This window comes from Mustela nigripes, unplaced genomic scaffold, assembly GCF_022355385.1.
Source record: "Mustela nigripes isolate SB6536 unplaced genomic scaffold, MUSNIG.SB6536 HiC_scaffold_148, whole genome shotgun sequence".
NCBI classification, from domain to species: domain Eukaryota; kingdom Metazoa; phylum Chordata; class Mammalia; order Carnivora; family Mustelidae; genus Mustela; species Mustela nigripes.
The window spans coordinates 8,786,472-8,803,467 of NW_026739562.1; the positions used below are offsets into that span (position 1 = coordinate 8,786,472).

Consider the following 16,996-nt stretch of genomic DNA (forward strand, 5'->3'; position numbering starts at 1 on the left):
ATGTGTTAAGTAGAGAATTGTTGAAATCACTGTGCTGTACATCTGAAACTATAGTTGTATGTCAACTATACTTCTATTAAAAAAGGAAAACTGTGTAGCTAAATATGTATGTTGAAATTGTAAGAGGAATTCTAAGAAGTTAAGATTCTGTCATAGCTTCCAATCTAATGGTCGGGGGGATAATTAAAAAGGAAAATAACTGGGGCACCTGGGTAGCTCAGTCAGTTGACGTCTGACTCTTGATTTCAGCTCAGGTCATGATCTCAGGGTCTTGAGTTCAAGCCCCGCCTCAGTCTCTGCTCTCTTTGAGAAGTCTGCCTGAGATTCTCTCCCTCAGCCTCTGCCCTTCCCCCTGCTCGCTCTCTCTCTCTCAAAATAAATAAAATCTTAAAAAAAAGAAAGAAACAAAGAAAAGAAAAAACTTCCCTAACACAATAGAAAGCAGGAAAAGAAAAATAATTCATGGAAAAGACATAATAAGATGGCAAAAATTAATCAGATATATATATATTTTTTTAAAACTCACTTATTAAAATACAGAGACTATAAGTTTGGGTAAAAAGCAAAATCCAACTATATACTACTCACCAGAGAAATATCTAAAACAAAATGACCAAGGATTAAAATTAAAAACATAGGAAAAGATATGCCAGGCTAATACTAACCAAAACAAAGTTGGTATTGCAATATTACAGTGATAATATCAGGACAAAGCTCAGACTTTTTTTTTTTAAAGATTTTATTTATTCATTTGACAGAGAGAGATCACAGGTAGGTAGAGAGGCTGGCAGAGAGAGAGAGAGAGAGAGAGAAGGAAGCAGGCTCCCCGCTGAGCAGAGAGCCCGATGCGGGACTCGATCCCAGGACCCTGAGATCATGACCTGAGCCGAAGGCAGCAGCTTAACCCACTGAGCCACCCAGGCGCCCCAAAGCTCAGACTTTTAAAAACACTGACTCCAGTATTTCCAGTGTGGCTGACTACAAATATAAATCTGATACTTTCAACCTGGTGTTACTTATCTATTCTTTCTAAGCTTTCTAAATCAGCTACCAAAAGCATTTATGAAGTAGTATGTACTATGTGTTCGACAATGTGATGGAGACCAAGATGAATACAACCTAATTACTAAATCATAGATCTTACAGTCTTGTAGGGAATATAAGTCCAGTAAGATTTTTCAAAGGCAGAAGATTATGAGTGCCAGTAGAGAGTTATAAGTGAGGCATCATGGGAATTGGGCATGAGTATAGAATCAGGAAAAAACTTCATGCAAAATGGGGCATTTGAAGTGGTCCTGAAAAACTGGATAGAATTTTAACGGATGGAGGTAGGGAAAAGTTATTTCAGGTGAAGGAGAAACAGTAAAGCTTGGAGCAATATATTGTAATTTTTTGCTTTTTTGTTTGAGCAATCTTATCTAAAAGAATTTTCCCTGATTATATCGCCTATTAACTCTTTAAGTAAAGTGATTATAATCTCTATACTGACCAGTTAAATTTCTTTGGTAGGGATGATCTTAAGACAGTAGTGGAGGGGTGCCTGGGTGGCTCAATCGTTAAGTGTCTACCTTCGGCTCAGATTGTGATTCCAGAGTCCTGGGTTCGAGCCCCACATTGGGCTCCCTGCTTGGTGGGAAGGCTGCTTTTCCCTCTCTGACTCCCCCTGCTTGTGATCCCTCTCTCATTGTGTCTCTGTCAAATTAGTAAAATCTTAAAAAAAAAAAAAAAAAAAAGACAGTAGTGGAAATATAAATCTTTTTGAAGTCATTATTATATGTCCTTGGCCTATTAGTGTGTGTTTTAAAATTCTTATTTTATAACTTCTTTTGTAAATTCATTTTTTTAAAAGATTTTATTTATTTATTTGACAGAGAGAGATCGCAGGTAGGCAGAGAGAGAGAGTAGGAAGCAGGCTCCCTGCAGAGCAGAGAGCCAGATAAGGGGCTCGAACCCAGGACCCTGGGATCATGACCTGAGCCGAAGGCAGAGGCTTTAACCCACTGAGCCACCCAGGTGCCCCTGTAAATTCTTATCCATACAATGAGTCTCAGCCAGATTCTTCTGTGCATAAATTATTCCCTCTTTTTAAAAAAGATATACATATCTACCTATCTATCTTAAAGGTTTATTTTTAGACAGAGAGAGAGAGAGAGAAAGCACTTGAGGGAGCAACTGGGGCAGTGGGGCAGGAGAGGGAGAGAGAACATCTCAAGCAAACTCCTTGGTGAGTGTGGCGCCCAGCACTAGGACTCAATTTCACAACCCTGAGATCATGACCTGAGCTGAAACCAAGAATCAGATGCTCAACCCACTGAACCACCCAGGTGCCCCTAAAAAAAATATTTTTTAAAAGCTACACTAAAGATATAATTTCACTAGTATTAGTTTCTTTACAGCCCAGATTATGACCTAGACACCAGCTTTTTTCCCATGGGGGGTATGAAGCACACTTTGGGACTAATTCTTTGATGGATAGCTTCATAAATTTAAACTAGATTGTTATCATTTTAAACTTCATTTGCTAGAAATGTGACCTACTCCATTTACCTGTAACAGCTCATTTGCTTTATTTTTCATTTTCCTTTGCTCAAGACAACACTGCAAACTGCATAGTTAACACTTTAGTTACTTTTTAAAAATTTCTCTTCTAACCTAATTCTTTACCAGATGTTTTCCTCATGCGTCCTCATAGTGTCTTAGAAATAGATTTCTACACTAGTTTTCCACAGGGAGAGGAGCATGTAATTTGCCTTTTCATACAGTTGTTAATATTAACAGGAAGAGGCTAATTTTATCTTAAGTGATAACATACTCTATGTTAACGACAGGTTAGATGTTTCCGTCAGAACTTGGTCAGGGAAGAGGAAAATGGAACAGATGACTCCTTAAATTTTTTTCCTGTTCCGTTCAGAGATTCAGTTTTGTCCCCACTTTAAATTGTCAGCAAATGAAAAGTGGCATTTGGAATTTCCACTGTCTCTCTTGTTTCGCCATCTTCAGTTTAATGACTGCTTCTCTACAAAGATTAACATATTTTCCACTCATGATTTACTTGTCAGAGAATTTAGGAGTTTTCTGGAACCTGAAATCTGCCTTTAGTTGTGATGATTACTGGATAATTGCCTATTCTTTGGTGGAATTTCCATTTTTAGATTACGCCAGGCTCTACAGCCTTTATTTCTTTGGCAGAAGAACCCAAAGGCAATGGAGTATATTTTTTCCCCTTCTCTGGCCCAGCTTAAACAATGACTCACTTAGGCTCTGGGGCTTTGCTTCATACTCTCATTCAGGGGCCACTTTTTACCCTTGTTCCTCTTATTTGTCTTAATGTTCTATTTGAAATCTTTCATATCCTTTGGCACATGACTTTCTCTCTGAGGTTATTGTCAAAAAGGTATCCATCACCCCCCAAATTGTCTTGAACAGACAATCCAGTTCTGTCCCCATGAGCTATGTTCTTATGGGAGCTGATATAGGTCAAAGAGAGTACAGAAATCATATCTTTAAGGAAACATAATTCCAAATGTGGTAGAAGAAGTATTCTCCAAAAAGATACAAGTGCCAATGTCATCCAGTTAAAGACTCTATCTGAGATGCTCCCATGGCTGATTAAAACTCTCTCAGTGCCTATATGTGGGAGGTAGGAAACATTCAGAGGAAGTGGACTCCAAGAGTTTTCAGAAATATATGGTTATATGAAGAGATTTCTTCACTGAAAGACTTGGTCTAATCTATAGTTCAGAGTTTTATTGGAGAAAAAGGATTTTCTTCCTTTTTGGCAATGGTTCTATGTGGTCTTGATTTTTTATTCTGATTCCAGCCTTCCATATCTCTTTCTCTAATGATGATTCCTTGATTTTTCTCTTTGCAGTTTTAACAGTGTATGTCAGGGAACTCACATTCTCTTTCGGGAATTCAGCTTCATCCAGGCCACCCCTCACAATAGGGCATCATTCTTACGGGCCTTCTGGAAATGCTTCCGAACTGTGGGCAAAAATGGCGGTAAGTGTTTCCAAATCCTTTTCTTGCCTTCCTTTTCTCTTTCCAAAGTTCTGCCTTTGTTTTGTTCCTATAAATACTGTTGAGCACATGCTATAGGAGACTCTCCGAACACCTTACTTTTGAGGAACTATCATCTTGTGTCACAGATACTACCACCATTACTGGTTCCAACACCATCACTAATGATATCTATTAGGAGCCAAATGCAGTTCTAAGCACTTTATGTGTTATGACTCATTTACTCTTCATAACAGCTCTCTGTGGTAGATACTATCATCCCCATCCTATAACTAATGAAACTGGGAATCAGAGGGATTAAATAACTTGACAAGGTTATACAACAATTGCTGGGGTGGGATTCATACCCAGGCAATGTGACTCCAGAGCTTTTGCTCTTGGCAAATATTGAAATACATGCAGCAAACTGAAGAAATGATATGAATACAAAGAAGGAAACTCCAGAGTGGGGGGTGGGGGTAGGTTGGGGACACTGTTGTTAGAGAAAGGGGACCAAGCAGATTAGAGAATGTTCTCCTGAGAACTGGTTGTTTGGTCTAATTTGGGAAGGAAGAGTAGGAGTTATCTACATGGATAAAGAAAAGAAGGACATTCTAGGTAGAGCATGTGCTGTGGTGTAGAAGTATAAAAGAACCTGGAATACTTAAGACATCGAGAAGATTAGAATGGCTAGAGTTTGTGAAGGGGGTCAGGGGAGATGAACCTGCGAAGGAATAGAACAGTTAGGTCCTGAAAGACCATTTTTGCCATAAAAAAAGAAGTTGGATTTTATTCTGTAGGTTAAAGGAATTTATTCAGAAGTATGATGTGATGATATCTGAGTTCTAAAAAGATGATTTGGAAGACAGTATAGAAATGGCCTTAGCAGGTGGGACACCTGGGTGGCTCAGTTGGTTAAGTGTCTGCCTTCGACTCAGTTCATGATCTCAGAGTCTTGGGATTGAGACCTGTGTGTTGGGCTCCCTGCTCAGCGGGGAGCCTGCTTCTCCCTCTCCTTTTGTGGCTCCTCCAGCTTGTGTTCTCTTGCTTGCTGACAAATAAATAAATAAAATATTTGAAAGAAAAAAAAGAAAAGAAGTGACTTAGAGGGTGAGTCTGGAGGCAGAGAGTATAGTTAGGAGACTTGCAGTGGTGAGAGATAATGAGAGCCAAACCCAGCTTTACTAATATGCTAATATGCTGTTTCTATTCTTTTATTTATTTTTTTTAAGATTTATTTATTTATTTGACAGACAGAGATCACAAGCAGGCAGAGAGGCAGGCAGAGAGAGAGAGAAGAGGAAGCAGGCTCCCTCCTGAGCAGAGAGCCCAATGCGGGCCTCAGTCCCAGGACCCTGAGATCATGAGCTGAGCTAAAGGCAGAGGCTTTAACCCACTGAGCCACCCAGGTGCCCCAATTCTTTTTATTACTCTAATCACAGCTTCTATTACATGTAACTCAAGAGATTATCCATCTCAATTACACTATTGAGCAGAAATATCCAGTGTACTGAGAATCACATCATCTCCTCTATCGCCTATATGCACTAGTGGACAAAAATCAAAGTGGACTCAATTTTAAGTGAACTACCTCAGAGAAACAAACCCATCAGCCTCTACATACAAAAAACTGGGAGCTGTGAATGTACAGGTAAAGTTTGTAGTATTGCACCTGAACCTGTTTTTCCCAAACCTTTCCCAGTCCCTTAGTCAGTCTGTAAATATTTGATTGAATACTCACTATTTTGAAGAATGGTACATACAGCTAGAGCTGGTTTTTGTGGAATAGGCACATGGAGATAACTATGGAAAAGCAGTTTTTAGATCTCCTTAATTCTTTTCCTGATTTAGAAGTGGGGCCTCTTCCAGAATTTATTTACTATCACAAGGGATCCATATAGCATTTGGACTCTGAGCAGATGTAGGTTTCTTTACCTTTTTTACAGCAGCTGCCAGTGATTCATCCAGCTGCTAAGAGGAAGCTGCTCCAAGTTCTCCTTGTTTTTCCTGTGCCATAAACAAGACCTGGATTTTATGCTGGATATTTATTGTTAGGCTTCTTAATCAGACAGCCTCTGATTTCTTAAAGACCAAATGCAACATTTGCAGCTAGGTGATCCTAAAATCTTTGGTTAAGTCATTTTAATATATTCTCAGCTTCTTCCAGGAAACTTTAGAACATCTTTCAGTCCCAGAGTGTTCCCAATTTTAATCCAGAACGAGTGAAAACACTCAGAGGCAAAGTTCCAAAATAAAGTACTTATTAAGCCCCATTTTTTCAACTGAATGCCACGTACCTGACTCCTACTCAGAGGAGCTGATACTATATTGTTCTCCTGCAGATGACTTCCTTAGAACATCTTGTACATATTTTAGCATTATCAGGAAGAAACTGAGTCTTCTGGGAAACAGCACAAGAAGAGCAGAGTTCCAGCATAACATATCTAAAAACGAAGCCACCTGTTGAAAACCAAGGACCTGACGCTTTCTGGCAAGAAACCGTTTATCCTAGTTTTTAGCACATATAGGGATGCAGTGTCATTTCTGCATGACTGAGTACTGAATGATGCTAATTTTCCCATGTCTGAAATTCAAATAACCTCATGAAGATTATAGTGAATGTCTTGCTATCTAGGCAACTTTAGAGTCTTGGATGCAAAAAGATCTATTCATATGTAATAAGCCTTTAAAATTCAACTTCTCACTTTGGTATTTCTTTCAGTGTGAAAGATTAATCTGAATTTTCCAAGTCTGGCAAAGATTAAAATTCCCTGAAGTAAATCTTCACTTCTGTTTAGGAATATTGGCTCAAAAGAGCTATTGTCCGCAGTTTATTTTTACAGTTTGTTAGAATTTAATTTTGAGCTTTATGCTTTTACAAATGAACAAACACATGCACACATATGTTTGTGTATTTCATTTAATAAAAGTACGAGAGCTACTTCCTCTTCTGCCCATGAAGAAGTACTTACTTAGGGAATTGTCCTCTTGCCATAAACAACTAGAAAATCAGACCGTGTATCTGAAACAATTCTTTCAGACATTGAACAACAGTTAATCTGGGGCTGTGGTCTCTGAGGGGCAGTTGCCAAGCAACAGTACCGGAGAGGAGATCCAAAGAGCACAGCAGTCTTACTTAGTTGAGGAGGCAGAGATTGGGGGTTGGAGAGGCCACAGTGGCCAGAATTTGCAGGGCAGAGTACCAAAGAGGAGGGAGTTGCTTGGTAAGCTCCAGAGAGCTGTGAGCGGGTATTTGAGTCTCTGGCTACAAACTCTGCACATGTGTGGGTTGGAAAAAGAACCACCAGAAAACAGTAGGCCCAACAATTCCTGGAGTATACTCAGGGCCAGGAATAGTTCACGCTGCTACCAGCCAAAGTGGAGAAACCTCAAAGTACATTGGGCATGGACACTGGATAGGGCCCTCAGCATCTTAAAAACAAAAAGGATTGGATGGGTCTATCCGCAAGTAATTTAACTGTATACCAAAACAAAATTCAGTACTCTTTAAAGAACTCAGTAAAATCTAGCATTCAATAACATAAAATCAACAATGTCTGGCATCCAGTTAAAAATTTTCAGACATTAGAAGAAGCTTATGACCCATAACCAGGAGAAAAATTAGTCAGTAGAAACACAGACCCAAAAAAGACAGAGATAATAGAATTAGGTAACAAGGACCTTCACACAATTATTTTTGATCATATAAATATGCTCAAGTATGTAAAGGGAAACATGACTATGATTAGGAGATAAATGGAAGTTATTAAAAGATGCAAAAGAAATTTCTAGATTAAAAATATAAAAATGAAAATAATGATGATAGTAATTAACAGTTATGAAGTTGCTTCATATGTAGAATATCTAATTTTTCTTTACAACAATCCTCTGTGTTAGGTAGATACTATTCTTATCACTTTTTCACAGAAAATGAAACTTAGATTCAGAAAGTTAAAGAACTTGTTCTAGATCACAGACCTAGTAAGTGAAAACACCAATGCTGAAGAAGCCAGAAAGTTGACAAGAGGGAGTATTATTTTTTAATGTGTTTTCCATCAGATAGTGTGTGAGGTGCTTGAAATACAACTGAATAAATGACAATACTAGCCCTCAAGGAGCTCACATTTCAGTAGAGTAGTCTCGAATAGTTTCCCTGGAGTGTAAGTGATCATTAAAGCCATATATAAGATTCAATGATAGTGCAAGGGAGGAAATAGTTCTTCAGCAGAAGCTGGGAAAGGCTATAAAGGAATAGGCAGTTGGGAGGGATCTTGGAGTAGTGGAAAGCTATTAAGCAAATAAGGAGTACATTCTAACAAGAAAAAACAAGATTTTTGAAAGTATGATGACATGAAACACTATGGTTCCTAGTGGGAAACTGTAAGAAGTTCATTGTGGCTGGTGCTTAGTACCTAAGAAGGAAACATCCTCCTACTCAGTTGAACCTTACCAATTTGTTGGTATTTTCACATAGGAGACTGGCAAAAATATGGAAAATGGGAGGGAAGACAGGTATTAGGACCAGTTCGGAACCAGTAGAAAAGCACAGGAAGTAGCAGGGAGAGGAATAGCTCTTTAAGGTTGGTTTGACAGGACTTGCTGATTGACTGGGTGCAAGTGTGGGAGAGAAGGGTCAAGAAGGAATGCCAGAATCTAACGTATTGCCAGTTTCATCCATCTCTTCTTTTTCTCTTTCCTTTTTTTTTTCTTGTTTTTTCATTTTTTATGTTTTACTCTGCATTCACTGTGATTTGTCTTCAGAGTCTAGGTATACTCATTCATTCAACAAACACTTATGCATTCGTTGCTAGTGATACAGCAGTGAGTGAAAGCAGAAATTCTTGCTCTCATGGAGTTTGTTGTCTGATAATTTAGAGATTTGGGGGAAAAAATCCCTTATTTATGAAAGAAGATTACAGTCTACGAATCAGAGACTTGTAATCGGTCTATATAATCATCTGATAAGAACTGCTTTTCCTAAAACAGCTAAAGTTATGGTGGTTAAAGTGATCTCAAGGGAAAATGCAGAGAGTTTAGGTTGAAACAAAGGTTTTGGTCTGGCTTCTCTGTGTAACTGCCTCAGACTTCCACCTGATTTTGCTTGTCACTAATCCTCATCCTCACCACTAAAAACCATTCTGTGAGGATTAACAGTGCTCGCTGCAGGAATGGGTGGCTGTCTTGTTTGAAATATTGAAGAGCATTTGTTACTTTTGTCACTTTTAAAACCAACAAAAATCTTTCCACGTAATCTCTTCAGTCCTGTGGTTTCCTCCAGCCAGTCCTCTGTGCCAGCTACCACCAGAGCTCCACGGCTCCCCATTTGTCCCAGAAACCTGATGTGGCCAGTAAACAACTTCTTCAATCTTCCGTTCCTGGTTCCTGTCTTCCGTTCTACGTATTTCTTCGCAATTCTAATTTTCTTTAATTTTTCCATCTTTACTTCCTTCTTCAAAACCTTTTGTCCACGGAGAACATTGACTTGTGATGTCCCCTCAAATCTTTTACCTCGCTACCTCCAGTAACTTTAATCTTTCCCTCTATTTAATGTTCCCTTTTTTTTTTTTTTTTTTTCCTATTTCGGTTATTTGGGGCTATCACACATGTCACACAAGCATTCCTGGAATGCTTTTGTCACCACCTCCTTTCCCACCCAACTCTCCTCGCCCTCCATGCATAATACCCTTAGGTTGCTAACCTCTCTTTATCCTTTTCAGTCTTAGTTTAAAGGTCAGCTCCTTAAAAGACCTTCTTTGCCCCGCCCTTCCTCATCTGAGTTAGATCCCTTCATTATTCTTCTGCAAATCATCCATCATTTTAATCGGACTGCTTATTACAGTTTCTGGCCAAGTGTTTTTTGGATGACTCTATTTAATGTCCGCCTCCCTTATTAAACTGTAAGCTTGTTGAGGGCAAGAACCTTGTTTGTTCTGCCAATAACTACATTCCTAGCTCCTAACACATGTAAGTTATTTCTTTTTTTGTTATTTAATATGAAGGTTCACCATTTCCTAATCACTATTCAATGATCTGTGATTACTGAACAGATTATATTATTATCTCTTATATTGGAGGGTAGGGTTGTTTCAGAAGAGCTTTATACTCTTCAATTTTGTTTTGGGGCTTTGATTTAAAATGATAATAGCTACTCCTTATTGATCACCTACTGTAGGTAAGGCATAAACCTCACATTCAAAATGCCCCACTGAAAAATGGCCCATTCAAAGCTATACAGTATCAGTCAACATCTAAGTAAAATAATGTTCAGTACCCTCTGGTGCTTCCAAACAAGGATTAAAAAGATTTAGATCATGGTCTGTATGCAAACTTTATTTATTTTTATTTATTTATTCTGAGAGAGAGAAAGAGAGCATTGAAGGGAGGGGATGAGGGAGAGGGAGAGAGAGAAGCTCAAGCAGGCTCCATCCCCAGCGCTGAGACCAGTCTCACGACCTGAGATCATGGCCTGAGCTGAAATCAAGAGTTGGACACTTAACCAACTGAACCACCTGTGTGCCCCATGATCTGTATGCAAGTTTCAAACATTGACAAGGATGTAACTAGTACTGCCTCCTCTTCTTTTGTATTCTGGGTCGTGCCTTTATGCTCTGAAAGAAATCACAAACTGGTAGTGGTCAGCTGACAACACGTGCCTTGGCCTGCAGTTATGTCTTCTTTGGCTAGCAGTATTAAAAATAATTTTTTTAGGAGTCATGTAGGTGGCTCAGTCAGTTAACCCTCTGACTTTTGATTTCAGCTCAGGTCTTGATCTCATGGTGGTGAGTTCAAGCCCTGCGCTGGGCTCTGCACTAGGTGTGGAGCCTACCTTTAAAAAGAAATAAAAAATTTTTTTAAATAATTTTTTAAAATTAGATGCCAACATTTAACGTAAAAATCTCCATTCAATTTCACTTGAAGAATGGAAAATCATCCCAATACCATGCCCACATTCCAACAGAGAGGCAGTTTGCCAGGGGAGAGCTACAGCTGCTCCCTTTAGACAGGGTGTATGGTGGCCTCAGATTTGCCACCGTCCCCAGCTGCCTTGCTTCATCTGCTTATGTTTCCTGCCTGGCCTCTGTAGGCATTCGAGTTTGCTACCATTGCTAGGACTTCTTGGTCCATTTATAATCACTTGAAAGGTAGAGTTACACTCTTAATTCTGAATGAGGAGTCAGGAACTTATTCTTTGACTAGATTCTCTTTCTCTTTTCTCCTTGTTATCTTGAAATCTCAAAAAATTTTAGAATTTAAAGGGACCTTAGAAGTCATCTTGTGTTGAAATTAGGAATAAGGTTTTAAAATATATTTATCCCTTGATTGTGGTAAAATATACATAACATAAAATTTACATTCTAGACACCTTTTAAATAGAGAATTGTTGGGGCACCTGGTTGGCTCAGTCGTTAAGCGTCTGCCTTCGGTTCAGGTCATGATTTCAGGGTCCTGGGATCAGGCCCCGCCTTGGGCTCCCCTCATCAGGGAGCCTGCTTCTCCCTCCTCCACTCCTCCTACTTGTGTTCCCTCTCTCACGGTCTCTCTCTCTGTCCAAGAAATAAATAAAATGTTTTTTAAAAATTAAAAAAAAAATAGAGAAATCTTTCTTGGTGATAAAATATAAATAACATAAAATTTAACATTTTAGCCATTTTTAAAAAGATTTGATTTATTTATTTGAGAGAGAGGGAGAGCATGAGCTGGGGACCAGGGGGCAGGTGGAGAAGGAGAAGCAGGTTCCCTCCTGAGTGTGGAGCCCAATGTGGGACTCAATCCCAGGATGCTGAGATCATGACCTGAGCTGAAGTCAGATGCTTAACCGACTCAGCACCCATTTGAACCACTTTTGAATGTACATACAGTTGAGTGGTATTAACTACATTCACATTGTTGTGCAACCATCACCACCATTCATCTCCCTAATTTTTTCACCTTCCCAAACTGAAACATTTTACCCATTAAAAAGTTACTCCCCATTTCCCTATCCTCTAGCCCTGAGTAACCAGTATTTTATTTTCTGTCTCTATGTCTTTGACTATTCTAGGTTTCTGATATAGATGGAATTACATGATATTTGTCCCATTGTATCTGGCTTATTTCACAAAGCATGATGTTCTCACAGTTCATCCATGTTGTAGTATGTGTCAGAATTTCATTCCTTTCTATCCATTGTGTATATATATCATATTTTGTTTGTCAGTTCATCTGTCAACAGACACTTGGGATGCTTCTACCTTTTGGCTATTGTGAATAACACAGCTTTAAACATAGGTGTGCAAGTATATGTGTTAGTTCCTGTCTTTGATTCATGACCATTTTCTTAGGAGTAGAATTGCTAGGTCATATGACAATTCTATGTTTAACATTTTAAGGAATTGCCATACTCTTTTCCATAGTACCTTCACCATTTTACATGCTTACAAGAAATTCACAAGGATTCCAGTTTTTCCAGATCTTCAACAACACTTGCTATTTCCTGTTGTTTTGATAAAAGGCATCCAAATGGGTATGAAATCATATCTCATGTTTTGATTTGATTTTCCATGTTTTGATTTTCCATGTTTTGATTTGCATGTCCCCAATGAGTAATGATGTTGAACATCTTTTCATGTACTTATTGGCTATTGGATTTTTTTATTTTTACCAGTTGCATTTTTAAAAATTTATTTTAATTCCAGTATAGTTAATATACAGTGTTATTTTAGTTTCAGGTGTACAATATGGTGATTCAGCAGTTCTGTATATTACTTAGTGCTCATTAAGATAAGTGTATTCTTAATTAGCTTCACCTGTTTCCCACATCCTTCCAACCATTTCCTCTCTGGTAGCCATCTGTTGTTCTCTATAGTTAAGAGTCTGTGTCCTGGTTTGTCTCTCTTTTTTCCCCCTCTTTGCTCATTTGTTTTGTTTCTTAAATTCTACATATAAGTGAAATCATATGGTATTTGTCTTTCTCTGACTGACTTCTTTTCTTTTCTTTTTTTTTTTTAAAGATTTTATTTATTTATTTGACAGACAGAGGTCACAAGTAGGCAGAGAGGCAGGCAGAGAGAGAGGAGGAAGCAGGCTCACTGCTGAGCAGAGAGCCCGATGTGGGGCTCGATCCCAGGACCCTGGGATCATGACCTGAACTGAAGGCAGAGGCTTAACCCATTGAGCCACCCAGGCGCCCCTCTGACTGACTTATTTTCTTTAGCATAATACTTTCTAGCTCCATCCATGCCATTGAAAATGGCAAGATTTCATTCTTTTTTATAGCTGAATAATATTCCTGTGTGTGTGTAGATATATGCCACATCTTTTTTATCCATTCGTCTATGGATGGACACTTGAATTACTTCCATAGTTTGACTATTGTAAATAATGTTGCAGTAAATTTCGGAGCTTATATATCCCTTGGAATTAGTGTTTTTGTACCCAGTAGTGTGATTACTGGATCATAGGGCAGTTCTATTTTTAATTTTTTGAGGAACATCCATACTGTCATAAAATTACTGTTTAATTTTTTGAGGAACTTCCAAACTGGTGGTGTCTACACCAGTTTGCATTCCTACCAACAGTGCACAAGGGTTCCTGAGCAGGGAGCCTGATAATCAGATTCGATCCCAGGACCCTGGGATCATGACTGGAGCTGAAGGCAGATACTTAAAGACTGGGCCACCCAGGCACCCCCATCTTTTTGCCCTCTTGATGGTATCTTTTGGTGCACAAAAGGTCTTAATTTTGATGAAGCCCAGTTTATCTATTTTTTCTTTTGTTCCCCATGCTTTTGGTGTTCTATCTATGAAATCATTGTCAAATTCAGTGTCATGAAGACATTGGGTTGTTTCCTTCTAAGAGTTTTATAGTTTTAGCTCTAAAGTTAAGGTCTTTGATCCATTTTGAGTTAATTTTTGTATATGGTGTGGATCAGCTTCCTTCTTGACATGCAGGTATCTGTTTTCCCCAGCACCACTTGCTGGAAAGACTTATTGAATAGTCCTTTCCCCAATGAATGGTACCCTTATTGAAAATCAATTGACCATACCTTTGAAGATATGTTTCTGGGCTCTATATTCTATTCGAGTGGTCTATATATCTGTCTTTATGGCAGTATCATACTGTTTTAAGTTCTGTAGCTTTGTATGAAGTTTCAAAGTTAGGTAATTTGAGTCCTCCAACTTCATTCTTCTTTTTCAAGGTTGTCCTGGCTATTCAGGGCCCCTTGCAATTCCATATAAACTCAAGGATTAGCTATACCATTTCTGGGAAAAAGTTTGTTGGGATTTTGATAAGGATTGTGTTGAATCTGTAGATTTCTTTGGATAGTATTGACATCTTAACAATGTTAATTCTTCTGTTAAATAAAAAAAACTCAACCAAGTAAATTGTAAAGAACTAACTGACTTTATTAACAGATTCATAGGGGCACCTGGGTGGCTCAGTTGGTTGAGCTTCCTACTCTTGGTTTTGGCTCAGGTCATAATCTTGGGATTGAGCCTCGAGCCTGGCTATGCGCTCAGTGCGGGGGTCTGCTTGTCCCTGTCTCTCCCCCTTTGGCCCTTCCCATCTGCCTCTCTCCCCTCATTCTTGTGTACTTTCTCTCTCTAAAATGAATAAATAAATAAAATCTTTAAAAACTAATAGATCTATGAATCAGGCAGCATCCCATCTAGCATGTAGAGGGGAGTTTCACTGAGCTGCTGAAAAAGAAAGGATTTTAAAGATAAAGAGGGAGCAGAAAGAAGGAAATTATTATTGAAGAATGCACTGTTTAAAGCAAGGGTCACCCTCCTAAGGGGATTGGAAGAGATATATCAGTAAATTTCCTCCTCCTTGTCAGGTGACTCCCATATTGACTGGTTAAAAGTAACCTTCCTGGGGAGTTGAAACTGCAATTAGGTTAGGTACTAAGCCTTGGTTTACTGACACAGGACCTTAATCTAAGTGATACCATTTTAGGCCTATGATTTTCTTTTTTAAGTCCTTTCTAATGTCATTCAGCAGTGTTTTATAGTTTTCAATGTGAAAGTCTTTCACCTCCCTGGTCAGATTTATTCCTAAGTATTTTAGTCTTTTCATACAATTGTAAATGGAACTATTTTTCTTAGTTTCCTTTTCACGTTTTTCACTGCTACATTATGGAACTGTAGTTGGTTTTTGTGTGTTGATTGTGTATCCTCCATCTTTGCAGAATTCATTTATTAGTTGTAAAAATGTGTATGTGTGTATGAGAGGAGAGGGAGAGAGAGAGATTTTTAAGGTTTTCTACACAGAAGATGATGTCATCTTCATACAGAGATAGTTTTACCATTTCCTTTCCAACTTGGATGCCTTTTATTTCTTTTTCTTACCTAATTGCTCTGGTTAGAACTTCCTGTACTGTGTTGAGTGGAAGTGGCAAAAGCAGGCATCCTTGTCTTATTCCTGATGTTGGGGGAAAACTTTCCAGTATTTGGTTTTGAGATAAAAGCTTGTCAAGAAAATTGTGATTCACACAGATAATTTGCTTCAGATACTTAGAGCTTTGTTTTTCACATCTTGACATCCAGTCAAAAGTTTTTTTTTGTTAAACTGAATTAGTTTAGGGGCGCCTGGGTGGCTCAGTGGGTTAAAGCCTCTGTCTTTGGCTCAGGTCATGATCCCAGGGGTCTGGGATCAAGCCGCACATTGGTCTCTATGCTCAGCAGGGAGCCTGCTTCCTCCTCTCTCTCTCTGCCTATTTGTAATCTCTGTCTGTCAAATAAATAAATAAAATCTTTAAAAAAAACTGAATTAGTTTAGTTATATGTCTAAATATTCAAAATGCAGTGATAGTAAATTGTTGTGTCAAAGCTGAGTAACTAATGTACCTAACAATTGGCCACATTCCTAATTGATGAATAATCAATTTGGAGAAACCAATTAATTTTCTCAGCTAGTTTGAAAACTTTATTGTTTAGAGAAAAATAAATGTGTCTTATAACATTATATATGAGTTGATTAATGGTGTTATTTCTTAAGAAAATCAGATACCTCAGAGGCTTCTATCGATTGAGTTGTGTGCCCCAAAACTCATATTTTGGAGCCCTAACCCCAAGGTATTTGGAAGTAGGGTCTATAAAAATGTAAATTAGGTGATATGAAGTCATAAGGATAGAGTCCTGATCCAAAAGGATTAGTGTCCTTACAAGAAGAGACACCAGAGAGCCTATGTGCTCTCTTTGCCATGTGGCGGCACAGTGATTAGATGGCCTTCTGCAACCAGAGATACTCCCAGACACCGACCTTGCTAGCTCCTTGATCTTGGAATTCCAGTCTCCAGAACTGGAAGAAAATAAATTTCTGTTGTTTAAGCAACTCAGTCTATGGTATTGTTATGGCAGTTCAAGCAGACTAATACCAAGACCATCTTTTTACTCACTGGTTCAGTACAGAAAAATTCTGTTTTGCATGCTGAGTCCAAATCCTGTTTTGATTCAACACTAACATTTTATCGGAGGCTATAAGTATGGCAGTGTTATAAGCCTTAATTGAGCTATTTGATTTATCTAAAATATCAGCAAGATTTCCAAGTTTCCAAGCAAGATTTCCAAGATTTCCTATGTTTAATGAATTTATTTAAACTAGAAATAATAACAATTGATTTCGCTGACTGTTGTTCTGACAGTCTTATCCTAATAAGATTGACAGTCCATATCAATGTGTATAACACTTGACCTATGGTGTTTTGAAATAAGGCTCCCTAATTTTAACTGCTAGTGCTTATCTACACAACATCTGAGGACATTTTTGTGCCTTGCCTTTATGTGGTCCTCTGCTCCATAAATTTTTTCTGCCATTGCTTTTTCAGTCCCAGTTCAAACATGCCTACATTTTTTTTTTACCACTTTAGTATCTTAACACTTGAAGACTTCTGTTTTATAACTATCAAACATTTATAAAGTAGAAAACCTACTTTGTTTGGTTCCATAACCACATCATATAGAGGCAAGTAAGAGGAGGAGGGCTTGTTAACATCTGTACTCTCACCCAGTAGAAT

General features: G+C 38.4%; 1 protein-coding gene across 4 annotated transcripts in view; it reads left to right on the forward strand.

The window, feature by feature from the left end:
* Nucleotides 1-16,996, forward strand: part of LOC132008427 (centriolar satellite-associated tubulin polyglutamylase complex regulator 1) — a 187,921-nt gene that overhangs the window by 78,548 nt on the left and 92,377 nt on the right. For all 4 annotated transcript variants that reach the window (XM_059387035.1, XM_059387036.1, XM_059387037.1 and 1 more), the window contains one exon: nt 3,872-4,002. In XM_059387035.1, the coding sequence (XP_059243018.1) occupies nt 3,872-4,002 (131 nt within the window). The remainder of the gene's footprint in view (nt 1-3,871; nt 4,003-16,996) is intronic.